Genomic DNA, 25,717 nt, shown 5'->3' on the forward strand with positions numbered 1-25,717 from the left:
CTTCTGAAACAAAACCTCCTAACACTGAGCCTAGTGTCGTGACATGCCACATACACCACACAGGACAGGGTGCACCTGTGTCTTAAGCAGCTTCACCTCAGCAATGCTGAATAATTGGGCATCAATTCTGACAGCTATTCTGCAGGTAACGTGTGTGTGTGCACTAGCGTGTGCACTAGCATGCACACTAGCATGCATGCTTGCATGCACATGTCTTTGACCCTCATGAGCCAGAACTTGGCACTTACTGGCCTGTAATATACTCTTGTAATACCATCTTGGCTGCATCCCAAAAGGAAGGATGGAGTGACACTTGGACCATAATGGGATTGCACAGTGGGGGAGAATGACCTGCCTTCTAGCAAGCAGAGTAAGCAGCACCCATATGGTGTGTGTGAAGGCGTGTAATGACACAGATACCAGAGCCCCACCAGTCTACCTCTCTTTACAATATCATGAACTGGCTGGAATGAAATAAGCCTTTCCCTGAGGGACAGAATGCTCAAGACAACCAAGGGATGCACTTGGAAATCCTTTACTGGTATGTACTTCTTATTTAATTTGCTTTGTTCCCTGCAGTGCACCTTTCAGAGTTAACAGACATCAGTGACTTAAAGCTACAAATCTGCTTAGAGGAATGGAAAGAGGTTAGTGTAGACAGGAGGGCTTCTGAATGAACAGTTTAAAATACAAGTTGTTATATCCAAACCACCTCCCTTCAGAAACCTCAGAAAAACCCCTAGTTTAACATAAAATAATGCTTGGCATCTAGGACTCGGGGATGCAGAAATGACAAGGCCACTTTGATTTAGCTGGAGAGGAAATGTGAGAGGTAGTGCCATGTGCAAATTAAACCCTTTTGATCCTGACATCAATCTCTTAATTAGGAAGCTGTCAGGAAGAGGCAGTTTTGTTAACACATGTCTACCCGGACAGAGCTGTTGCTCTGAACAACAGCAGGACTAAATTCACCAGGGATTTTCCAATTTTAATTTGTTGCTTCTCTCAGTGCATTATTCATCAGCATAGACCATAGTACAAATTACCCCTAATTACAACTACAAATGTGTCTATACCCCACATAGTCCCTCACTAAACTCTGTCTTCAGCAGTACACAGAGTTGCTCACTCCTGGCAAGCTCCTGTCTTTCCCCATTTGCACAGTTCAGTGACATCCCAAACCTGAGATACTCCTATTCACTCACAGGCACTTCTCTGAAGAAGCCTTTAGCAAGCCACCTGCTCATCTGTCATTAGGTACATGTGCTTTACAAAGCATCTAGGCTGCTTCCACTTAGTATATCAAGTCTCTACTCCTTCAGCTTATGTTTTCTGGCTCTTGAGTATGTCTAGACTTAACTGTGGAAATCCATCTTCCTTCCAATATGTATTTCAGCCATACAATGAGTTGTGGTTTTCTTTCAGACTATCTTGAGTTCCCTATGTTTCCATCTCATATAGTTTATATACTGTACTAGGGCAGAAATACTGTACTTCTCTCTGAAATAGTATGCTCACTGCATCTTGGGCACAAGTGTTAAAAATGTATATATTTTTAGAATGAGATTCTCTACCCCAAAACACACTCCATTTGGAATTTCAGTGGGTATGTTTCATTTGCTGAAGAAATATGCATGGCATTTTTTTCCCTGTAGTCTAATTACACGAAAAGTTTTGGGTTTAGATATCTGTCTTGGTAGTATAAAAGTATGTACTTTGATTTATTTGCCAATATTTGACCTTCGTCTAATAACATCAGTACCTGAAATTTTGTTAATCACATACAGCATACAGACTTCTTCTAAAAATTGTTGTATCAGAAATAAATCTGCTAAAGAATTACTTTGAGGCAAAATCCTTGAATAAGAATTATTTGCACAATTAGAAACGTTAAGAAAGGTCTCCTCTCTGCCTTGCGGTTTCCTGCATCTCTCTCAAAGTCTCTGAGCCCTGAAGGGCCTATGCTCTATTTCTGTACCTGTAGCTTCATTTCTGCTATAAAACTTAAACAAAACTCTCAGGTAAGGAGGCTAATATTAAACCACAAATACGTAATGTGGATAAACACACATTACTCCCAACTATTTATTGCTATGCTTGAATGATTACCTCTGATTTGGATATGGGACTACAGCAGGAGCCCCAAGAATCTGTCTCTGACATGGAGGCTTTTTGTTGTCTTTCCTATCATACAGTGCAGCTACACTGAACCTAGGAAACAAGAAAATAAGAATTAAGGTATTAGGTGTGTTAGCTCATGTTCACAATTACTGCACATTTTCATTTGCATGTTTAATAAAGGGCATACAGCATAGTGTGTAGTGAGGCAAGCCACCTGTTGTGTATGGTGCCCTGGAGGAAGGTTATACAGTTGGGTTAAGGTGGATGGAAAAAATCTTGTCTTCACGGTTTGGGCTCACCATTAGGGTTGAAATGTGCCTGACTCCTGGGTCCTTGCTCTGGCTAGAGAAACCCTGTATCTGCCTCTGTACAGGTACATTACACTCCTGTTTCCTTCCCATACATCACCTCTAGTGCTGGAATTCAACAGGATATGCAAGAAGGACACAGGATTACAGAGGTTACATATGGAGCAACCAGAAAGAGGGAAGCTCTTGGCCATCCTGTCCTGATTTGGAAAGAGAGAGTCAGGCACATAGGGAGTTAACATGCACGTAGATACTGGAACACAGGGACAGAATGTTTGCTGGGAGATAAATTAATGATAACAAAACCAGGAAGTTTTGTCCCTTTATATATGTGTGTGTATCAATTTCAGTTAAGTGTCATGAGTTTATTTTGCTTTGAGATCTAGGTACTGTGAAACACTCCAAACAGGACAAAGACTGATGGGCATTTTCTGACCTTGCAGAAAGAGCTGTGCAAAACCAAGGGGAGAGATGAGAGATAAGGGCCTGATTTTCCTCTTATCTAACAGGGTGACTCCAAGAGAATCCCAGGGAAGTCAGTGGTGTTGGAGCAGCATAAGACCAGATGCTAAAGGGTTTTCTTCTGGGAGTGCTTTCCAGAAACCTGAAGGGATTCAGGCACAGTGGAGAGATTGTAGTTTAAGGTTCACCCAGGCAAGAATTAGCCTCCCTGCTTACTGGAACACCTGACATGGAAATGACATATATGCTGAACTGGGAGCAAAGTCCTGTAATAAATAACCATGCTTCAGTCATTTCCTCCTTTGTGCAGGAGGGAACTGGCACTTGGTGAGGGATCCCTTAATAGCACCGGTGCCCATTTCACCTTCCTTTTCCTTCTTACTCCAATGCTTATGAAAAAGAGGGAACTGGGTGCAGAAGCCAGACAGTGAAGATTTCTTCTGGAGAGGTCATTTCCCATCCTGTGGGGTGCAATTTGGTTTATGGTGCTGCATTACTTTGGAAAGAAAAGCAACAGAGCGAGCCAGGCATTGTCAGAAGGCAGCCATTCAAGCAGGTGGGTGGTTGGCCACTTATGACTTAACTGGGAATAAGCATTTTAAATGTTGAAACTGTGTATCCCAGGATTATGTGGGATCTCCTCCCTACATGTCCATTCTCGGCTGCTATCATAGACTGGATCTGGAGCTAGCTATACCTTTGATGTGATGCAGTATTGCCGTGCTTCGTGTTTGCACGTACCACTCCCTCTTTGTTCTGGGTGGACATTTCTGCTCTGTTGCAGTATTCTGGTTTATGGCACAGGTGAGAAAGTACCTGTCAGTTGTGAGTCACTGTGGCTGACCATGGCGCATCTTTGGCCTTTGTTTCCTATGTACCATGCTTCTGTACCACCTTGCATCGCTCATAGTAACAGGTCATCACATTGTTGAAGTTAATACGCAGATCTGGTTCCTGAGTCCTGAATAAGAACATGAGGACTTCACCCTAAGAATAACTGATTATGAAAGAAGACAGAAGTTCCTTTTTGAGAGAGTGTAAGAAAACAACAGGAAAAAAACAATTAGCCAGAAAAAGAACAGATGCATGTTGCATTGCTAAGTTTTCGTAGATGTTGTGCTACAAACTTGAGAATTGTCTTAGTTACAGATGAGCTCTGGAGGTTGCCCTGGTCTCACAGGGAAAATCAGTTCTTAATATAGTCAGACGGTGTTGTGTTGGGGACACAGCCCTTGCAGTTTCTCCATGTGCCAGCTTGTGTTATTAAGCATGACATTCCACTTCTCTTCTTGTTATTGGGTCACCTATGTGAAAATTACATTTAAAATTTCTGCTTTAAAATGTGTTAGCATTGGACTTCTACATCAGCAGTCTGCCATCTCTTGAAGTTTCTGTTTATTTTTCACTTTGGGATCACAATACATTTTGTAATTTTGATAATTAGCTGTTTTCATCATATCTTATGATAACTTTAAAGTGGTAAGTCATTCTGGGCTTGCTTGTAAAGCCTGTTCAATCCACACTCCTGTATAGCCCGTTATAGCCACACATAGGGCACAAAGATCATGTAGCTTGTCAAGCACTTCCTACTTTCCATTTTGCTACCCTAATTGCCCTCCTTATGGATAAGACATTGGTGTAACCCACAACAGTGGCGGTATCTTGCATACAGGAGTATAATTGCTCCTTCCGTTTAGTCTGAAGAAAAGGTTGTTTATGCAGCCATCAATTTTAAATAAGACCATGATTTTTGGAAGATATTTATACCTTCCCAAATAACATAAGTAAAAAAAGCAGGCAGCTATAGGAAAGCAAGTGATAAAATGAGCCCTAATTCTCTCACTGCAATGTTTTCTTTTAACATTGAAGTTTATTAAAACAAGAGGGAGAAAACAACGGTAACCCTGAACTTCACCTTGAGGGGTTTTTAATGGTAATCTTCATTTTTCAGGAGCATGAATTTCCAAAAATAAAGTGGTGACTTGAAAGACTTTCTGATAATTTAGTTGCAAAGTTCTAAACCTCAGAAACTTGTATAGCTCCGCCATAAAATGAAAATAAATCATAAAATGATTTAAATGATTCAATCAGAAAAGTAATGAAATTTGGGTACCTCTCAAAAATATATACCATACATATTACACAGAATTCTAAATAGTTATCAAACATTTTAAACATAAGATTTTAAAGCCTTTACACATGATAGAAGAAATCTCAAGGATTTCAGTGAAATTATTGATGAAGTATCCCATTAATCACTAATATTAATGGTACTGCAAACTGGGATTTTGATCATTATCTGTATAGCACAAGTAGAAAATAGAGCTTCCAAATCAGTTAATTTCTAGTTTTCTTGTTTTGCTCAAAGTTTCTAGAGAACCTATCCAAAACCGAGGCAAGCACAATTTAGGGCCAGAATAAAATAACTTCTCCAAAGGCTATTAGACAACAAGAAATTTAGATTTGAGTGTCAAGATAAAACCAGAACAGGTGTCTCTCTTCTTCATGGGGCATGTTCTGAGAGATCATGGACTTACCTGGAATAAGTGCCAAAGATTATTTTCTGGTCCTGTAGTGTCCACTCATCTTGTAAAGTGGTTTCCAAGCAGTTTGCTGTCAAACAGGAATGTGCAGAAGGGATGCAGATGGTTCAATATGTCCTCATTGAACACAAGTTGTAAAATGTGTTTGAGATAAAAATGCTAAGAAAACATTACTAATAATAGATCATTAAAGGGTAAAAATATAATTAATTTTTGGTCCAAGGTTAGCATTTTATGAAGCATTTTGCTTATTGCAAGCATTTCATTCTTATTACCAACTCTGAACTGAGCCTTTTCTCTGGGTGTGCTGGAACAATGGATAGAAGGAGAGATCCTTTAGAGGAATGGAGGGAGCAGAATGGGTCACACAGCTGTGAGGAGTTTGTGAATATGAGGCTGTGGAGACCTGGGCTAATAACTGATGTCTGCTGCACACAGCAGCTACTGAATCCCAGGTTACTCAACAGCCTTAGCATGCATGGATCACTTCTGCTAGTAGGAAGAGATAACAGGTAAAAAATCCTGTCTGGAACTCTGGAAACATTTAAAGGGAACTTAGGAAAGAGTCTTTGCCCGTGATTTCCCACACACAGTAAAACACATGTAGCAGCCTTCCTGCTGTAGCAAGAGTGGGAGCCAGCAAATCACACCTAGTCCTGGAATCACCCCCAAAATTCAGCTGCAGTAGCCTATGGGAAAGGAAGTGGCTTCTGAAGACTTTGGTTCCTTGGTTGTTCTGAGGATTGCAGCCTAAACAGCATCACCCTTTAATCAAAGCACTGGTCTAGAATTCTGGCCACCAGTCTTTTCAATGTTATGTTCTTGATAGTGAGCTCCTAATTTTATTGTGGTTCCCTCCAGTTCCTTATTTTCCTGCTCATGCCTTCATTGCAACCCCTCCCATTCCAGCCAAGGAAGGCGAACTCTAAACCTCAGTTTCTATACAGTAGTAGGTTCAAGCTGTGAGGGTCTGAGGGAGCTAAGCAGCTCAGGAAAGTATGGATTTGTGTCACTGGGCTAGCCACTCATAGGAACTGAACTGGTGGGTTAAGGGGTGAGCCAAAGGTAACTATTGTGCATCAAATTACATGGCATTGTGGGGTCTTTTTATTTGTGAGCCAAACTTGAAATTCAGCCAATAAATGTGCCTAGCATTTGATTGAGGGAACTATTCAGTATGAAAATGTGCACAGTGACCTCTTCAGGGTTGAGAGCATCTCCAGGATTATGTGGTAGAACTCAGAGCAGACCACCACCCCAGTGCTGCAGGTTCTTTGCTTTGGGTAGATGGTTTCCTTGTTTCTACATTGGCTGTAGGTTATTATAATCTCTTCTGCTTTAACAAAATCCATAAGCAGAATTATTGTAAGGCATTTTTCTGTTATTTTTTACATGGAAAATCTCAAGGAAACGCCGCTGTCTCTTCTGATCAAAGTCTGAGCCCTTCTCTGGCCTAACATTATGTTCTTCTTGGCACTGCAGGTTACATACAGTGATCTGAAACATAATGGTGGTTTTCAGAAAGGTAAGTCCTATTCTTTGGTGTGATTTACTGATTAGCCTGAGGCCGAAAGAGGAGAAAATTACCTTAACATCATGGTTCAACTCAAAAAGAAAGTAGCAATCACCCAGTATCAACAAGGTATAAAATCATACCAATAAAATAATATCAATCTAGACTAGAGATGCAGACGTGTCTTGCCTAGCCTGGCTGTGCTCATGCTGAGCTGGTGACCTCTGTCACAAGGCGTGGCACTGAAACTGCACAGATTACCTCTGGAGTTTTATTCAGTGAAAACAAGAGCTGTTAGCCTGTAACATTCCTCATAACCTTGTGCAATGCTTATAGATGCTTTACACTACAGTTGTTTGGTTTTAAATGTAAGCCCATAAAGTATTTTGAGAGGAAAAAGAAATAATATTTCAGTAAAAACCTTGAAACTTTGACAGTAAATGCTGCAGTATGTAACAAAAATTGTATATGACAAGACACTCAGCTAGAAAGCCAGTTCACACCCATTGAAGATCTGACCCACAGATCTGAGCTTTGTTCAGTTTTCATTCCAGCCATTACAGTAAAGCTTTCTGTTTGCATCTGTATTAGTGCCTGGAGCAAGAGAAGGTATTCCTGGGGGCTTGGAGTAGGGGAGTATAACCAAGACAGTAGCACAGGCAACACCAAGATGCTGTTCATTCCTAGGACAGGGCAGCTGTAGCTCACACAGTGAGCTCCAGTGACAGCAGAGCAGTTTGTGCTTGCTTGCTCTGCAGAGAGGCAGCATATTGCCATGCCTCTACAAATGTGAACAGAAGAGCTGGGCTGAATAAAGAATGCTTTTTTTTTCCAATGAGAGATCATGTATGCACTTAACATTTCTACGTGATTGTAGCTATAGCAGAAAGTATATCTGAAAACTCTTGCAACAGAGCCCTCTACATTGCCAGGCATCTAGTCTGTACATCTGTTTGTTTATTTTTCTTTTTCCTGGTAATGACTATGTTTTCAAGCATCTCTTCTGAAAGAATACCATAGCTAATGTGAGGCTGCCAGGGCACTTTACCAGCCTTCACTGTGCCCTCCCACCAATCTGTGGGAGGTAGTGGACCTGAGTAATTGCTGTCCTTGTAAAAGGTGCTGCCTCATTTCTTCTTGTGAGATAGCTGGGTTTGATGACTTGTCCAAAGTCATTTTCCAGGTCAGCTGTGGAACTGGGAGCAGAACTCAGAGGTCCCGATACTATAACCGTTAGACTGTACTGCCTGCGAGCAGTAAGAACTTATCCAGTTAAACACTGCTAAAGAAATCAAATCACTAAAAAATTAAGACCAAGAGATGTATGCCTGTGAGCTACATGGCATCAAGTATGCCACTGTACTTGATGATATCTTTTCTTCTCCCCAGGGTGATCATGTGTGGCTGGACACTCAGCTAAACAGTGAATTTAATGTCCCTATCGGGGCAGTTGTGAAGGACTCTGACTCAGGACGGATCTTGCTGGAGGATGACGAAGGCAAGGTGGGATACACTATAACTTTCTCTAAAGATGAACATAAAATTTAAAACCACAAAGTACAAAAGTATGGCCCTATTGGGTCAGATCAAAGCTCCATCTAGTGAAATGGTCTGACTTTGATAATGTCTGGTAGGATATACTGAAAGAAAGAATATAAAAATAAGCAAGTATAGGGTGATACCCTAGTATCTCCAGGTCCCAGCACTATGAAGTCTCAGAGCTTCCTCAGCTAGAGGTTATATCTACATAGTTAAGAAAAGGAAATGGACAGGCTCCAATCCCTAAATCTGGTGGAGCCTTAGGTGAAATCATGTTCCCCGTGAAGTCAGTTGGGGTTTCATCCCTACCTCATACAATGTTGTGGCTGTGATGACCTGGCAGAGCTGCACTCTGAACAATGCTAAATTTGGTGATGTCCAGGACCCACGTGAAAGGCTTCATCCACTGTTTTAAATCATCTGGTCCTGGGGAGCAGCAAACCAGTTAATTTCTGTAGCTTAGTCAACTGTTTGTTAGAATATGCTGCTTTGAGCATGGATTATACTAAAGCTCGCTCTGGTCTAACATGGCTCTCCTTTGGTTTCCTCTGGGCAACAGCATAACACATTAAAGCTGATGCCTTGCCTTTTTCAGGAACATTGGATCACGGCTCGGAACATGCACATGGTGCGACTGATGCACCCCTCTTCTGTCCAGGGGGTGGAAGACATGATCTGCCTCGGGGATCTCCATGAAGCAGGCCTGGTGCACAACCTCCTCATCCGCCACCAGGAGCACAAAATCTATGTGAGTGCCAAGGTCACCAGGCATAGTACTTTCCAGGAACAACCTCTACTACACATTTAGTGGAGCCACCTGAGTAGCCTGCAAGCCTTTCACTTACGGGGCTGTCTGCTTCCTTTACTGATTGAGGGTGCCAGGGAGACACAATGTATTTTTTCTCTTCTTTCATTCAAGTCCTTTGGCTGTGAAGAAGAGAGCTAATAGCAGTCTGTGAAATCACAGAGATATGCATAGGTAGTGACCCTGCTTACTTTCTCCTAGAGTGATCATTTCCACCAGTGACTGACAGTTAGCCAAATCCAGCCCATGTTACAGTTTAGTGCTGCTATTACATGCAGCTGTGACCCAGATCAATCTAACTAGTACACAGTGACATGATTTGGATTATCCTCCAGTCCAAGTCAATATTGACTTGATTTTGATGTAATAAAATAGATAAAGAATAAATCTGGATATTTAGGACACCTAGTTTCATTTCTTGTCCATTACAGGTTTTATCTGTGACTGAGCAATTTGGCATTTTTAGTTTCTTTGTTCCTTAGTTCCCAGTTTGTAATATGATAATAACATTCAGGTTTTTCCATGCTTTGCCTCCCATATTATATACACTATAGGACTGGTGTATAGGACTACATACACTGCCTCTTACAACACAGATGTGGTGATGTTTAGTGTAAACAAGGACTGATTTTATAGATGCTGCAGTTATAACTACCAAGATGTGTGTATAAACCTGTTATATTAGACACTAGCAGTCTGCAGGTGTCTTATGTAGAAGTTCTTGAACAATATTATTGCCTTGCATTTCCACAGCCTTCAACAGCCTCCATTTCAATGGTGCTGTTGTTTACAAATGTTACTAAATGACTGCATGAATGACACAACCATAACTTTGCCCATTAGCAAAGTTCAGCTACATCTGCACTAGAGCAAAAAAGCAGCTTAACAAAACACTATAAAACAGCATATAACACACAAAAATGCCAGGTCAAATTGGACTTTCTTGTGCTTTAGCTTGAAACAGTGAACTGAGCTGTGATTTGGCAAGGAGATTATAGCTAGCATTCTTGCTTTTACAAAAACCTTCACATCCTGGGATATTTAATAGCAGCTTACAGTGAGGAACCAGGCTCAGCCTCACCTAAGTGCTGCTGTGGATCTCCCAGGCTTCCCTCCTGCCTCTGTTTAGATTTATACTGTAAGTGGCTTTGGTTGTATTCTTGTTTGCAGGTTTGCTGCTAGAAATAACACTCATAAATGTTTTCCAGACTTACACAGGATCAATCTTGGTAGCAGTGAATCCATACCAGCTGCTGCCCCTCTACACAGTGGATCAGATCAGACTGTACTTTAACAAGAGGATTGGAGAGCTACCACCTCATGTCTTCGCCATTGCAGACAACTGTTATTTCAATATGAAGAGGAATAAGAGGGACCAGTGCTGTGTGATCAGGTGACTGGACTCAGAGGACAAGTAGCAGAAACCAAGTCTGGCATGTTTTTGAGGCACCTTTCTGGACCCAAGAGACCTTCCAAATGGAAGGACACAGATAAGACTAGAGACAACAGGAAGGAAATATTTTCTCCCCTGCTACTTCCTTTTCAGTTAGGGCTGCAAAAGTTAGAACATAAGCAAGGGATTTTGGAAGTCCGTTGTTTTCCCCCAGAATCTTTGAATGTGATGATACATTCTGCACATGGTCACTACATATAGAAACATAAAATATGAGCTTGTGTGATGTAAGGCTATGTTTTACCGTGGGGACATGATAATTACATTACATGTATTTTCTGAGAATAGAGATTTCCTGGAGAGAAACAACCTCTGCTAACCTGAAGATGGAGGGAAGCTTTCTTCATCCTATAAACACATAACATGTACCCATTTTCTGTTAATCATCAGTGTGAAGAATCAGATAGTCTCACTGCAATAATATCTAATTATAGCTGAGGCAATTCAATTGATCTGCTAAGACTAGCATTGAAAATCTGGTAATGTGTTAAAGGATAAAAGCAAGTGGTCATTTAATTTGCACTGGTACAGAATATCTTCCATGGATTTGCTTGTTTTTAATCAGTGGGAGAATTTAGTCCTCAGCCTAAGTCTAAAAGACAACTTAAATTTTAGTAGATAAGATGATGAAAGACAAATTCTCCAGCCCTCCATGAAAGACAGTCTGATCTGTCCTCACAGGGTAAATATAAGTGGGATTTTTTTTTTTTAAACTTGGTCTGCCATTTTGCCAAAAAAGAAGAAAGGAAGCCTGTCATGGTCTTGTTTCTTACTGCAGTGGAGAATCTGGAGCTGGGAAGACTGAAAGCACAAAGCTAATACTACAGTTTTTGGCAGCTGTCAGTGGCCAGCATTCCTGGATAGAGCAGCAAATCCTAGAGGCCAACCCCATTCTGGAAGGTGCGTTATTTAGGCAAACATGCCTGATTTACCACCTTTAACTCAGGATTTTTGTATCAGGACAAAAATTCAGAAACAGATCTTTGAACCATTGTATTTGCATAACTGCTAAAACCCCTGAAACACTGGTGATGCAGGGTAGAAGTGCTCTATACTTTTCTGCCATGTCCCCATGAAGTACACAGCATCTCCCACGCTGTAGGAGGAGGTGCCACTATAGTGTGTAACCTGGAACTGCCAGGAGAACAAGAGTCCTTGGGAATGCAGACCCCAAGGTAAAGACCCCTGGTTTAACATTCACACTAGATAGTGGCAAAGTGACTGGCCAAGCGTGGATGTTTCTACAGGGGAGCTCCCTGAGACACCCATCTTTCTCTGTAGAGGGATCAAGTGTGTTCCCAGGAAGTCCTTCTGGAAGTCTTTAGAATTGCCCAGCTCTGTTGGCTGGCCAGATATAGGATATGTTTGGATCGTTTGAATATGTCTTTTAGGACGCAATTATCTGGATACACAGTATCCCTGTCTCTCTCTTTAGGAGGCAGTCTGAGACCAGACATTGTTCAGTGCTTATCAGCACTGTCATTTGGAACACAACATGTAAAATACCAGCAGCAAAAAAAGAAGGGCATAAAAATAGACCTGATGTTCATTAACTGCAATAATCCATATACTTTCTCTGTCCCCTGCCCATCAGCTTTTGGAAATGCCAAGACAATTCGAAATGACAATTCAAGCCGCTTTGGGAAATATATTGATATTCACTTCAACCACAATGGTGTAATAGAAGGAGCCCGGATAGAACAGTTTCTCCTGGAGAAGTCCCGGGTTTGCCGGCAGGTGAGGGCACTGGCAGATGTACATTTTGCCTGCTCCTGTGTTACAAGCTTATGCTGACAAGGTTGTCCATTGGCCTATTTCTTTCTTTTAGGCTCCAGAAGAGAGGAACTATCACATCTTCTACTGCATGCTAATGGGGATGAATACAGAGCAGAAAAAGATGCTGAATCTGGGCACTGCTTCAGAGTACACTTATCTCACAATGGTAATAGTCTCTGCTTTCTTCTCCATTATCCCTCTGCCTTTTGATCTCTCAGTGAGTGATTACAATCAATCGGAGCTGCAGATGGGTAGTTACCAAATATGAACAGTCCTTTCCTTAGAGTACCAGAAGCAGTAACACCAAAAGTGCTGTTAGCCTCAGTTTCAAAGACTTATTGTAATGTCTGCCAGTGGGAGGCAGCTTGTGGCTGTTCAAAGCTTTCTATCAGAGTCAGACTTAAGAAACATAAAGGACATCTTAAAGTAGGTGGGAAATAACCCCTGCTTTCACAGGCTCTCAGATTTCAGATGAATGCAAGGGTTCTCATGCCAGGGAGAATACTAATCAGGTATGTATACCTTAGGGGAAATGAATAAGCAGAAACAGTGCGAAGAATCCTAGTCCTTATATCTGATAAACCTTATATACATAATGCAGGAAACTGGCATTCAATCTAACCTCCCCAACAGCTGATGTTAATGTCCCTGTGTGGGTTTATGTTGTTATTGTGGCAAGAGTGGTATGTTCATAGGTGAGATTTTTGAAAATAGTTAATTGGTTGGTTTAGGGCATGAAAGCCATTGTGAAAATCCTGTTCTTTAGGCTGTGCAGATACCATATTAAATATGTCAGCTGGTTTGATTTGGGCTGTTCTACAGCCATGGAAAAAATGGGGCTAAGTCCTGCCTCTGCTGAAGTTAATGGGAGCTGGGTATCTAGTTTCAGAGGAATTTAAATCAAGCCTATAAAGCTTTTTTTGGAGTCTCAAAAGCAAAGCAATTAAAGTTGCTGGAGATTTTTTCAAATTTAATGTTTTCAAAATAGCAATGATCTTGCAGCAAGAGCTGATGACTGCAATTCACACATTGGCCATTCCATAAAAAGGTCTGATGTTCCCTGGGTCAGGAGTAGGGCAGTATAATACAGGGATAGGAGGATTAGATTAAAGGAGAACACATCCATGGTTTTGTTCAGGTCAGCTGTTGGCACAAGCTGGCATGTTTACATGCTGTAAACTGAAATGTCTAGGAATACTTAATTTTTTTAATCATCACACTATATTGTTGGTAATAACAAGGATAAAAAAAAGCATTTTCCCATCTCCATTAGGGCTGAAAATAGTTTCTATCAAGAGCAGCATCCTAGGACTTACTGTGCAGGCTTTGTTGAGGGTTCCTCTGATGCTGCCTTGGATGCTTCCATCTGTCTTCCACTAGAACCTAATATTCTTATTTTGAGATTTGCCTTCTAATACTGATCCAGTCCTACTTGCTTTGATTTGGGATTAGGGCTCTTAATTGTCCATTTACAAGGCAGAGAGAGGAAACCAAAGCAACAGACATGGCCTTGTAAATGTAGGTAATCTTGTCAATCTTTCTTGTCCTTCTATGCTCCAGAGCAGCCTTCCCCTCAGCTTTTCCTTTTGACTTCTCCAGTATTCAGTCTAGCCCTGGAAAAATGCATTATTTAGCCCTCTGCTAATGGGTTCTTCTTGAAAGTGGAGATGAGGGAAGAAACAGCCATGGGAAAAGCATACAGAAAGTCTAAATAGGTTTTTACCTTGTGTCTTGTGGCAAGTGGCTCACAGGGTATCCACATTGTGTACAAGGGTTTGTCAGCCTGCAGGTCCTTTCTTCCTTGTACAAGTACCGGGAGGATTTTCCTTACCTGTGGGTGTGGTGTTTTGCAGGGCAACTGCATGTCCTGTGACAGCCGGAATGATGCAAAGGATTATGCCCACATCCGCTCGGCTATGAAGATCCTCATGTTCTCAGATTCTGAGCACTGGGACATCAGCAAGCTGCTGGCTGCAATCCTGCACCTAGGGAATGTAGAGTTCGAAGGTAAACTCAGCATTGTCTGCCTTTCCTCAGACTCGATAGTAAAGGCCTAAAGGTGCTGCCTGCTTCCATCTGTATGGATTAGGTTGTGCTGCTCTGCCCTGTATAAACAGATGAACAGGGTTGGGAGGGCAGGCAGATAAGCACCATGAAATTCTGATTTGTGACTCCACTGCCTAGTCTTTTGAAAAACATCATCTTACTATTATTTTGTCATGCCATCAGGTTTCCATGGTTATAAATAGGCCCTTATCACACAGACTGAAACAACAGATAATATGCCATGTTAAATTTGCTGATTGTTGTGCTACGCAAGCCAGAGGACACAGGTAGGAGCTGAGTGACGTTTGCTGTGGAAATGATAGCAGTCATTCTCCTGGCTAAGTTTGATGAACACTCACCTGTGTAAGGGCACTTCTGGTATGGCACAGGTACGGTGTGAGACACCCACCAGCAGGATGCCAGAAGCTCTCACTTTTTAGAAAAGAACTCCTCCTCACTTTGTGATACAGAGGGCCCAATACAGTGATGCCAGCTGGATTCTTTGGAGTAATGCCGGCTGCTAAAATGAGGGATTTCTCTCAATCCCTTTTGTTGTCTAAATTTCCCACAAGCCAGATACACAGAAAAAAATATTTTCAGAAACACATTTTCTTAAGTCAGATACCACTTTCCCAGATTCCCAATAGCTACTATTTAAAATGAATAACCTTGTCAGTTTTGTTGCTATTTTTAGCCTGATGTTCTGGAGTTGTGAGGGCCCCATACATCCCAGGATCCCTGGGTGAAATCAGGACCCTCCTTAGTAAAATCATCAAACCCAGGAATTTCAAAAGAGAACTTACTGCCTTGCCACATTCCCAGAGCTACAGGGTTACAGAAATATGGCTGCGATAACAGCACAGACCCCACTCTAGCAGAAATGAATCACCCTGAGATTGACTGTTTCCTCATTGTAGCGGCCGTGTATGACAACTTGGACTGCTCTGATGTGATGGACTCACCACACTTTTCAATCGCAACCAAATTGCTTGAGGTAATGGACTCTCATCTTCTCCTACTAGTTCTCTCCTTCACCCTTGCTCCCTGAGCACACTGACAAAGAATGTCCCTGTGGAGTATTTATGTATGGATACACATACAACAGGCATGTCCCCTTCTTCCTGCTGACACTCAAGTGATACTGTTGCAGATGTCTCTCTGAGCTAGGAGATCTTTAACTGGGACAGCAGGCCACCAGTGAATGCTGCTGGACAGGCAGTTTGTCATGGCCCTCTCGCTGAGACAGACTTTGCTAGATCTCCTTTATCCACCTGGAATGACCAGGTTGCCATAACTGTTCTTCCAGGTGGACTCCAGTGAACTCCAGAACAGCCTCACAAACCTCTCCATCATTGTCCGAGGAGAAAGTGTGTCCAGGCCTCTGAACATAGTTCAAGCTGCAGATGGGAGGGATGCCTTTGTGAAGGTACTAGTGCATACATCTTCTCTGTTTAAAGATTGGGGATCCTTTCAGAGCTGTCTGTCTTACTGGTTGAGTAGCCTTATGTGGCAAACATTCACCCAGAGGGCTCTGGTCCCTCGTAGGTTTCAGGCACAGTTTGACAGTACTTTAGCAGCATGATAGCAAGCAGTAAACTATATCTAAAGGCTGTAATGATGGGCTCTAATTCCTCTTTAATTTTTTCTCAGGGTATATATGGACGGATTTTCCTGTGGATAGTGAACAAGATCAACTCAGCCATTTTCAACCCAACTTCTCAGAAGCCTAAAGACAGGCGTCAGTCCATTGGGCTGTTGGACATTTTTGGGTTTGAAAACTTTAGCAACAACAGGTAGGAGGGTCTAGATTCATTTCCACTGGGAAGCTGAAAAGCAGCTGGTATAAAAAGAAAAAATGAAAAACCAAACAGACACACGCTTTTTCGTTATCGTCTTGATTCTCAGAAAAGCAGTGAAATTTTCATCACTGAATTTTCCCAATGATGATCATGCACAGGTTCCATTTTTCTTCAGTCTTGGTGATATTTCTGCCTCCTTCCCCAACCTTCATTTTGGTGCAGCCATTGCTTATGTCTCTCTGTTGTATGGTACCATATCAGTAGTACTCCACAAACCATCAGCACATATTCTACAGTCTTTTCCAATCCATTTCAAGTGATGCATCTTGCTTGCTTTCAACATGATAATATTCCTCACCGACTTTTGGAACATGGTCTAGAATCTGTTCAGCCCATTGTCTATCTTTTGTGTTTTCTCCTATTATTTTATGCTGTTCCCGAAGGTTGCAATCCACATGGGTCCTCACTGTGGTGAGCACTCCACAGGCACACACAGTGCACCACAGCAATTACCAGGTGCAGCATTCAGGAGTAACTAACAAAAGAAGTGGTAGTGCTGGTGTAAGTAAAAACACATCATACACTCATACAGTCAAGCTATTTTCACAGTTATATGTTCCCCTTTATTTCTAGAGTTTCTTGAAACACATACAATATCTTTCCTTGCTTACTCAGCAACACTCAGTCATCAGTTGGCTCATTTCTGCTTACCTTTATCATAGCAGAAGATGCATCCCTTATATTGCTAAGATTGGCAACATGCAGTGGTGATGATCATTAACACTGTGGAATATAGCAGTAGTATATCTGGATGTGTATTTAATACAGAGAATAAACAAATACCACAAAGCAGTGCAGCACTGGCCAATGATGATCATGGGTTCCCATCTTGTCCCGCGCCAGCTTTGAGCAGCTCTGCATTAACATCGCCAATGAGCACCTTCAGCAGTTCTTCGTGCACCATGTCTTCAAGCTGGAGCAAGAGGAATACCTTGCAGAGCACATTGCCTGGAATAACATTGACTTCACTGATAACCACCAGGCTCTGGAAGTCATCGCACTCAAGCCTATGAATATCATCTCCCTCATTGATGAAGAGAGCAAGTTCCCAAAGGTAAATTTCTGGTTTCACTTGTAATGCCTGGCTTTGCACTGAGCTTACAGGTAACGCTTGGCTCTACACAGAGAAAAGTGCAAAAGTGGGTTTCGGATACATTACGAGAGGCAATGTCTTCTCCCCATAGATGTTTCTTTTAAATTAGCTCACTGTACAAATGCTTCATTCTCTGCTGGAATGTGCTCTTCCTGGTACCTTGCTGTTGAAGCTCTTACAGCTGTTCCAGACAGAGAAGGAAGGAGTCTGGATCATTTTATAAGGGCTTCTTAGGAAATCTTTGAATTTGTATATTGTTTGAGTATTGTTCTGCTGTTGGTCTGGGCTGCAGCCTGCTCTTTATTCTCCTGGATGACAGACCTAGTTGACCAATGTCACCATTGTGAGGAACTGTAGGGGAACTACAGGCTTGTCAGTCTGACCTTGGTGCTGGGGAAGGTTATGGAGCAGATCACCTTGAGTGCCATCACGTGGCATGTACAGGACAACCAGGTGATCAGGCCCAGTCAGCATGGGTTTATGAAGGTTTTCTGTTTAATATCTTTGTCAATGATCTGGACAAGGGGATCAAGTGCACCCTCAGTAAGTTTGCAGAGGACATCAAGTTGGGCAGAGCATTGATTTGCTTGAGGGTAGGAAGGCTCTACAGAGGGATCTGGACAGGCTGGATGGATGGGCTGAGGCCAGCTGTATGACGTTCAACAAGGCTCAGTGCCAGGTCCTGCACTTGGGTCACAACAACCCCATGCAGCGCTACAGGTTTGGTGAAGAGTGGCTGGAAAGCTGCCTGGCAGAAAAGGACCTGGGGGTGTTGGTCAACAGCCAGCTGAGTATGAGCCAGCAGTGTGCCCAGGTGGCCAAGAAGGCCAACGGCATCCTAGCCTGCATCAGAAATAGTGTGGCCAGCAGGAGCAGGGAGGTGATTGTCCCCCTGTACTCAGCACTGGTGAGGCCGCACCTCAAATACTGTGTTCACTTTTGGGCCCCTCACTACAGGAAAGACGTTGAGGTGCTGGAGCGTGTCCAGAGAAGGGCAACAGAGCTGGTGAAGGGTCTAGAGCACAAGTCTTATGAGGAGTGGCTGAGGGAACTGGGGTTGTTTAGTCTGGAGAAAAGGAGGCTGAGGGGAGACCTTATCACTCTCTACAACTACCTGAAAGGAGGTTGTAGTGAGGTGGGTGCTGGTCTCTTCTGTCAGGTGGCTGGAGATAGGACGAGAGGAAATGGCCTCAAGTTGGGCCAGGGGAGGTTTAGATTGGATATTAGGAAAAAATTCTTCACTAGAAGGGTTGTCAAGCATTGGAACAGGCTGCCCCGGGAAGTGGTGGAGTCACCATCCCTGGAGGTATTTAAGAGACGTGTAGATGTGGTGCTTAGGGACATGGTTTAGTGGTAGACTTGGCAGTGCTAGGTTAAAGGTTGGACTCGAAGATCTTAAAAGTCTTTTCTAACCTAAACTATTCTATGATTCTATGAAATGTTATTCTGTGAAGGCCAGGCATCTCAAACAGGAGAGCAGAGATGAAAGTAGCATCTGATCTCAGACATCCCTGCAGAGCAGTTTCATAGTCTCCAGAGCATGGTGAGGCTAAGCAGGACTACTGGTCCAGGAATCAGGTGGTAACGTGGCCTTGTCCAGAAAAGCAAGCCCCTGCCTCAGCTCATTTATAGTCCTCAAGTAACAAGAGGGTCATGTACAGGCAGACAGCTTTCCCCTTTCTTCCCTAAGAAGAGGGTGGTCCTGCAGTCAGGAGAAGAAAGCATCTCTTCTATGATTACCAGAGCACATGACTTCTCAGATAGCACAGCACTCACTACCCCCTAAGATGGGCCAGTGAGCAGAGCTAGCCTCACATGCACCACAAGGGGATGAGATTGTGAGATTGTGATGGCATCCCTTGAAGAGAAGCACCCATCTGACTGCCTTGCCTGTGGAAATCATGATCTGGGCATGCTGACTGGTATCTGCTCAAGGCTGACTTCTTCCAGGGATCTCTGAGTCTTGCACCAGTTGGGGAGTGAAAGAATAACTGTGCCTGCCTGGGAGAAAGAGCATGCACCCCTTAGAGCATGACTGGGTAGGATGGCATAGGAAGGGCGGTGGGGTGGGGTGGGTGGGGTCTGCTTGTGAGTCCAAAGATTGGGAAATTCTCAGTGCACCTGGTGATGTTAGTAATATTATGGGGGCTTGTGTACAGCCCTAAGATACCAGGCCTTATGCTCTTGGGGTGTGTTCTGTCCTGATGCTTGAGGGATAAACACTTCTGCAACTACATTCCTCCAGATCTGCTACACAAATAAGAGGCAGAATTTGAGCTTTTGTTATCTTTGAGCACCACTTCTATTTGTTTGCTGAGCATAGGCCAGTGCTGGGGGAATCTGCTTAACTGTCCTTTTTTGCCTGTATTTGTTTCTAGGGCACAGATGCCACCATGCTCGTCAAAATCAATTCCCTCCATGGCAAAAGTAAAGTCTACATCCCACCTAAGAGCGTACATGACACCAAGTTTGGCATCAACCACTTTGCTGGGGTTGTCTTCTATGAATCAAAAGGTGAGCCTATCTCTGCTGGATATGGAGGGTGAAAAGAAGGGCATGACCTGCCCTGGATGTGTGGCACTCCAGGGTAGTGTTGATCTCAAGTCAGATCAGGTCAGGAGGATTATTCTAAACTAATCTGCAAGTTACTGTAAATGAAGTGGATTTTAGCTAGACGGAGTGGCACTAGAGCCAGCAGGCTGCAGAGGTGACAAGCTGATTTTGTTTCTATCCTATAGATTTCCTGGAGAAAAATCGGGACACACTGAGTGCTAATGTAATGCAAGCGGTTCATTCCTCCAAAAACAAATTCCTGAGAGAGATTTTCCAGGTAGAAACGACCCCATCTAGTCTGGGACGTGGGACCATCCGACATCTTGGAGCTGACCAAGCCTACAAGGTTGGCTTACTGACACTGAGTTGCAGAAGCAACTCATTTATCCTCTCCTGCATAAGGCTCTGGCTGTTCTTGACCTCCTCTTTCTTTTGCACTGTCTCTGCAAATCTCTATCCCTTTCATTCAACTCATTTCTGCAAAGGAGTCTGCAGGAAAAGCTGGGTCTGACATTCATGCTGTAAACAAGTGTAATGTCAGCCCTGTCTCCCAGGACTGCATCCCTGGACACCTGTGTAGCCATGCCTGCAGGCTGTCACAGAAGCATGAGTTGTGCTACCTCCCCACATGCTGTCATCAGCTGGGTGGGTTTGCTCTTCCTGGGCATTCATACTGCATCCATGTTGCCAGGTGGGTGTAAATTAGTAGGAGGAAACTGTAGTTCAAAAGGTTCCTTGGAACAGAACAAGGCACAAAACAAAGACCCCTCTGCAAAGCCAGTACCTGTGCAGAAGCCAGCAGCTAAACTGCTGCCATACTGCACATGTAGCCAGTCTGCTGGGACCGTAACACTAAGGGGTCTGACTGGGCAACTGGCAGGTGGATCCTGGCCTTTTCATTCTTGCAGAGGGCTGATGGGTTAGCACAAAGGTGCAAATAGCTGTGCTGCCTCAGAAAGATACTGTCTCCTGCTCCCAGTGACACCTGTAGACACAGTCTTACTGCCCTACATATTGCTGCAACTTTGTGACGAAGTTCATGATGGCTAATTATCACAGAATCATCTGTGCCTAGTGGTGTAGGGAGCCTTGTCCTCTGCCTAGTGAAAATGAGGGTGTAAAGTGCAGTGGACTAGAAGCAGTGTGGGGCAGAGTTCAAGTTCTCTGCCCTGCTGCAACTTTCACATACCTTGATTTCTGAGCATTTAACTATGCAGTGTCATCATTCTGTGAGGGTACTTTTGCTTTTAATGTTTGTATCTTTGAGTTTTCCTGTCAGGGTACTGAACAAACAGTCAGTTTGCTATCTTACCTGTTATCTCTCTATTCTCTTGGCATTGTTTTCTGATGCTGTCCTTTCTTCCTCAGTCTTTATCCCAATGTGGCTTTCTGCTGTCCAGAACATCTGGCCATGCACAGGTAAACATCCTGGGGGAGAAGAATATCAGGAGTGGTACAAGCAGCAGCAGACAACTGGCTTAGCATCTCTTAAATGCTATGAATACCTCATACTAAATATCAGATCTATCTACATTGCTCTAATGCTCTAATGGTTTTTGCCTCTATAAAAAGGTTGTGTTATTGAAAAAAACTCTCCTTACATTTAGAAAGTACAGCAGCATGTCAAGAAAGGAGATACTAAATGTGGGCTACTGCCCATTTCAAAATGCACAGAAGTTAGCTGAAATACCCCTATTAATTTCAAATGCATTGGGCCACTGTTGGGAAGCCTAAGAAGCAGGCTACAGAAAAGAATAGTGAATGAAGTGCCAGAAAAACCTTTGCTGTCCTGAGGTCTCAGAATTGCTCTCCTGACACGCCAGGGGAGAAAAGTCACCACGATTTCAACAACAAATTCAACTTTAACAATGTTATATATGTGTGATCATGAGGGCACGGGCTTCAGACTTGTGTGGCCATCCCACTGATTTACTGATACAGCAGAAATGCCTCTAAGATCTGCGAGTGCAAATTGCTTTTAACTTTTATACAGCTTAAACATGTATATACTGTTATCATATCTACTTCAAACAGATGCTCACTAGCCCCAAAATGCATCAGAGCTGCTATGAGACATTCCCAGGAACTGTTTTCCAAAGGCATGAGTGTTTGGTCGCTGGAGGGCAGCATCGCCCTGTAGTTAAAGCAGAAGGTGGCTACTTGAGTGTTAAAAAGGGCACTTTAAACGTAAGAACCAGCGGAAGGAGGTACCGTAAAGACCATGGAAGTGAGGGGAGCCACTGGACTTTAAATTATTTACTTGGAAACCCCCCCCCCCAAAATCCCACAGCCCACCAAAACTCCCCAAACAAACAAACTAGCTGTATTGTGCTGCAATGATTAGCTCCATGCCTGTATGTGAAAGGCCAGTGGAGTCCTTTTTTTACTTGGAATCTGCACTGTTGTCACCTTAATTTAATGTGCCCTTAAAACCTACTAAGAGGTAGAAGCTTAGGCCTATTGTGATGATCTGTGTGAAAAAGACATAGGTGGAACTCTGCTTTCAGAGAAGCTGGGGAGATCAGGAGCTAACTGCAGCCAAGTGCAATCCCTCTGGGGTTACTCTATGGTAACTGGGAGCAAAATTCAGCCCAGGAGTGGTGAGACATAAAGCACTTTATATGCAGCCATAAATGGAGTAGCTCTTACCTTATCCTCCAGTAAAGTTTGCCTTTTCACTGCTTACTGTAGTATTAATGAGCAAGACAATCAGTCATCCTAATCACTATGGAATGAGCTGTTCTGGATCTTTAGCATTCCCAGTTAGCTATGAGATGGCAGCAAAATATCTGGCTGGATGTTATTATTGCTTTAGGATTGGCTATTTTTCACCAAGCTTTCAGGCACACACCCATGAATAATAGCTTGGCACCCAGGCCCTACACTAAATGCAGCCCCCTACACTAAATGCAGCCTTGGTTGGAAGAGCCAGACCTATGCAGGATCATGTGGGTGGAATTGCTTCTACCACAGCCACCCCCACTGCTGAAACTTCATATCCAAGTAGGGCAAGTAGCTCAGTGGGGTTTCTTTGCAAGAATAAACCCAAATTAATAAGATACAGGTGGCTGATTTATCTCCCATGTAAGTAAATAATTTTTTTCCTGGCAGTTGTGTGATAGTGTTACATTGTACAAAAAATACAAAGATGTATTAATTGGCCCTCTAACAGTGAATGATGTAGCAGTCAGCATGTGCTTACCCTTCCCAGGGCTTGGATACCACCAAACGGCTCTCTACTCTGGGAGGACAGTTCAAGCAATCCCTGGAAAAACTAATGAAAATCCTTGAGCAGTGCCAGCCATACTTCATCCGCTGCATCAAGCCAAATGACTACAAGAAACCACTGGTAATGTTTTAACAATATGAGGTCTTGCCTTCAGTAAACTTTTTAATGAGAAAAAGCTGTCAGTTGCTGTGTAGCATTTTATATCTGTACTTCAGGCAAGAAGAGCTGGAGTACAGGCTATTATTGCAATAAAAAGATAGGTAGGATAGAGCATTGTTAATTTACAAAAACTTCTCTTAAAAGCATCATAGAGTAATAGATGGCAAAAAAGCACAGAGGTGTATTCCTGAGAGGAGTTGTAAAAGCCTTTCCTGTAAAGATAAAGACAAAACTGGAGAGTTTCTAGCCCCTCAACAAGGGAATGAATGAAAAACATTAGGATCCAACAATGATCATACTAATGAAATAGTGAGAGAGAGAGTAGGAGAGCTGTTGGTGTTTGAAGGAGGGGTGATGTGGCTTGATTTGACACTACAGGAGAAGAGGAGTGAGTTTGTCATTAAGACGCTTGGCTGGAACTTGGGAGATCACGACCCAGTTCTATACTAAAACCTTGTATGGTGTTGGTCAAGTGAATTAATAATTTTTAAAAAGTACTGCATGTGGCTTAGTGAACCTAATTTTAATCTGCATTACAAGAAACTAGCAGCATGCTTGCTGTGCTTTGCATAGGTATGCCCAAAAGGCCTAAGTGGCTACTGCAGTTATTCACACCTGCCAAATGATATGAACAATTTATTGTTAATCTGAAATTGCAGTTCGAGAATTGAAAATGTTGCTAAAGCCAGACTGAAGTTAATGGACTGTTTCCACTGCTGATAAACACAAATTTGAAGATCCTTTGGGGTGACTTGTTTATGCCTGTAATTAATTAATCTAGTGCACTAAAGAAATAAGAAGTGCAATTTAAAAAAGCATAGCAGGCCTTTTTGCAGGCAGTCTGAGGTTGGAGGTTAATAGATATGTTCTGAGGAATGCTGCATGTGTACCTTCTTTCAGTGCTAAGTCTCCTCCTTGTCTGCTTGCCCTTTCAGTTGTTTGACCGGGAGCTGTGTATCAAACAGCTGCGATATTCAGGGATGATGGAGACCATTCAGATCAGGAAAGCTGGTTACCCAATTCGCTACAGCTTTGAGGAGTTCTTTGAGAGATACAGAGTTCTCTTGCCATGGTCTCTTCAAGAACAGGTTTGTACGCAAAAACTTGGTTTAAGGCTAATCTAACTTTTCTTTATGAGGCTTTAGTCTTTCCTACAGTAGAAAGTTCTTGGATTATTGCTGGCAAGATGAGAGAGCTGTCATCACAGGAACTGTCATCACAGTAACTGTAGCTAAATACTTAAGTACTCACTTGGACCTCAGCTGAAATGGTAGAGGTGCTTTTAGGTCCAGCTATCCTTGACCGGCAAGGTGCCACCCAGGCAAGGTGGCATCTCCACTGCCTTCAGATGTTTCTTTTCTGTAATCACACACTTCTGAGGTCTCTAACATCCTCCTCACACTTGAACTCTGGAATGTTTGGCCATGCAGTCCTGTTCCTCCTTTTCTTGACCATTTGAGCTGAACCACTTTCATTCATTATACCGTCAGCCCAGAGGTCTGTAAGACCTCATCCGTTTCTGTTCTTCGCCCTTTGAAATGCAGGGCAATAGATCCTTACATAGTACAGCTGCTGTTTCACAACCAAGCCCTAACATGATGATGCTTTTGCACATCAGCTGAAGAATGATGCTCGACAGAGCTGTATCTGCATCTCCGAAGCAGTGCTCGGCAAGGATGAAAGCTGGCAAGCTGGAAAGACCAAGATTTTCCTTAAAGTAAGTGAAAAGGACAGTTTATTGTTTCTTCTCCTGAAAAAATAGGTGCTTCACAGTATAGCTTGATCTGCTTGTACAAGAGTGGTGACCCAGAAGGACTGGGTTCTCTTATAAACTCTCTCTTGAATCTGAGGCTGGATCTTTGTTCCTGAAGGCCAAGCAATTTAATGGACACAGCTTGGTGTAGGAGAGGCTGATCCTGTTCCTGTGCTCCAGTGTTGCAGCTGAAACAGCACAGTGCAGTGTATTGGTCTCTGCTCAAGCCTTGAGCATAGAAAAGAACTGGATACCAGCACACTGTTGCAGGGGACCTCCTTGCCTGTAGCATACCCCTAGGTAAAAACAGTCTTACTGCAGGCAGATTCTCTGCTTGTTTATGGCTATTGCCAGACATGGTGTGGTCAGGTGGTGTGCTCTCTTCCTACTGCAGTTCCATAAATGCATTTTAATCACAGCTTGCATAACATCATGCTGATTTTGGGCCTTTTTCAGACCATGTGTCCAGTTTTCAGAAGTTGTGGGGGTGTCTGCTCAGCTGGCA

General features: G+C 42.9%; 1 protein-coding gene and 1 long non-coding RNA gene across 5 annotated transcripts in view; one reads left to right on the forward strand and one right to left on the reverse strand.

Moving 5' to 3' along the window:
• Positions 1-370: 370 nt before the first annotated feature.
• Positions 371-25,717, forward strand: part of MYO7B (myosin VIIB) — a 59,176-nt gene continuing 33,829 nt past the window's right edge. For 2 of the 3 annotated variants that reach the window (XM_069791910.1, XM_069791911.1), the window contains exons 1-19: positions 371-541; positions 6,917-6,959; positions 8,337-8,450; positions 9,082-9,234; positions 10,500-10,684; positions 11,523-11,644; positions 12,339-12,481; positions 12,573-12,686; positions 14,374-14,527; positions 15,484-15,560; positions 15,873-15,992; positions 16,217-16,359; positions 17,269-17,479; positions 19,897-20,032; positions 20,257-20,417; positions 21,440-21,490; positions 23,283-23,420; positions 24,395-24,547; positions 25,078-25,176. In XM_069791910.1, the coding sequence (XP_069648011.1) occupies positions 6,942-6,959; positions 8,337-8,450; positions 9,082-9,234; positions 10,500-10,684; positions 11,523-11,644; positions 12,339-12,481; positions 12,573-12,686; positions 14,374-14,527; positions 15,484-15,560; positions 15,873-15,992; positions 16,217-16,359; positions 17,269-17,479; positions 19,897-20,032; positions 20,257-20,417; positions 21,440-21,490; positions 23,283-23,420; positions 24,395-24,547; positions 25,078-25,176 (2,292 nt within the window). In that variant the 5' untranslated portion in view covers positions 371-541; positions 6,917-6,941. The remainder of the gene's footprint in view (positions 542-6,916; positions 6,960-8,336; positions 8,451-9,081; positions 9,235-10,499; positions 10,685-11,522; positions 11,645-12,338; positions 12,482-12,572; positions 12,687-14,373; positions 14,528-15,483; positions 15,561-15,872; positions 15,993-16,216; positions 16,360-17,268; positions 17,480-19,896; positions 20,033-20,256; positions 20,418-21,439; positions 21,491-23,282; positions 23,421-24,394; positions 24,548-25,077; positions 25,177-25,717) is intronic. The other variant, XM_069791912.1, reaches the window with a different exon arrangement.
• The window catches only part of LOC138686821 (uncharacterized), a 36,604-nt gene continuing 13,002 nt past the window's right edge, over positions 2,116-25,717 (reverse strand). The window contains exons 4-7 of one of the 2 annotated variants that reach the window (XR_011326119.1): positions 21,384-21,499; positions 14,352-14,505; positions 5,429-5,504; positions 2,116-2,211 (exon numbers count right to left, since the gene is read on the reverse strand). This is a non-coding gene — a long non-coding RNA (uncharacterized lncRNA). Of the gene's footprint in view, positions 2,212-3,993; positions 4,196-5,428; positions 5,505-14,351; positions 14,506-21,383; positions 21,500-25,717 lie in introns of those variants that run through there. The other variant, XR_011326120.1, reaches the window with a different exon arrangement.

The sequence above is a fragment of the Haliaeetus albicilla genome, chromosome 9 (genome assembly GCF_947461875.1).
Source record: "Haliaeetus albicilla chromosome 9, bHalAlb1.1, whole genome shotgun sequence".
Lineage (NCBI taxonomy): Eukaryota > Metazoa > Chordata > Aves > Accipitriformes > Accipitridae > Haliaeetus > Haliaeetus albicilla.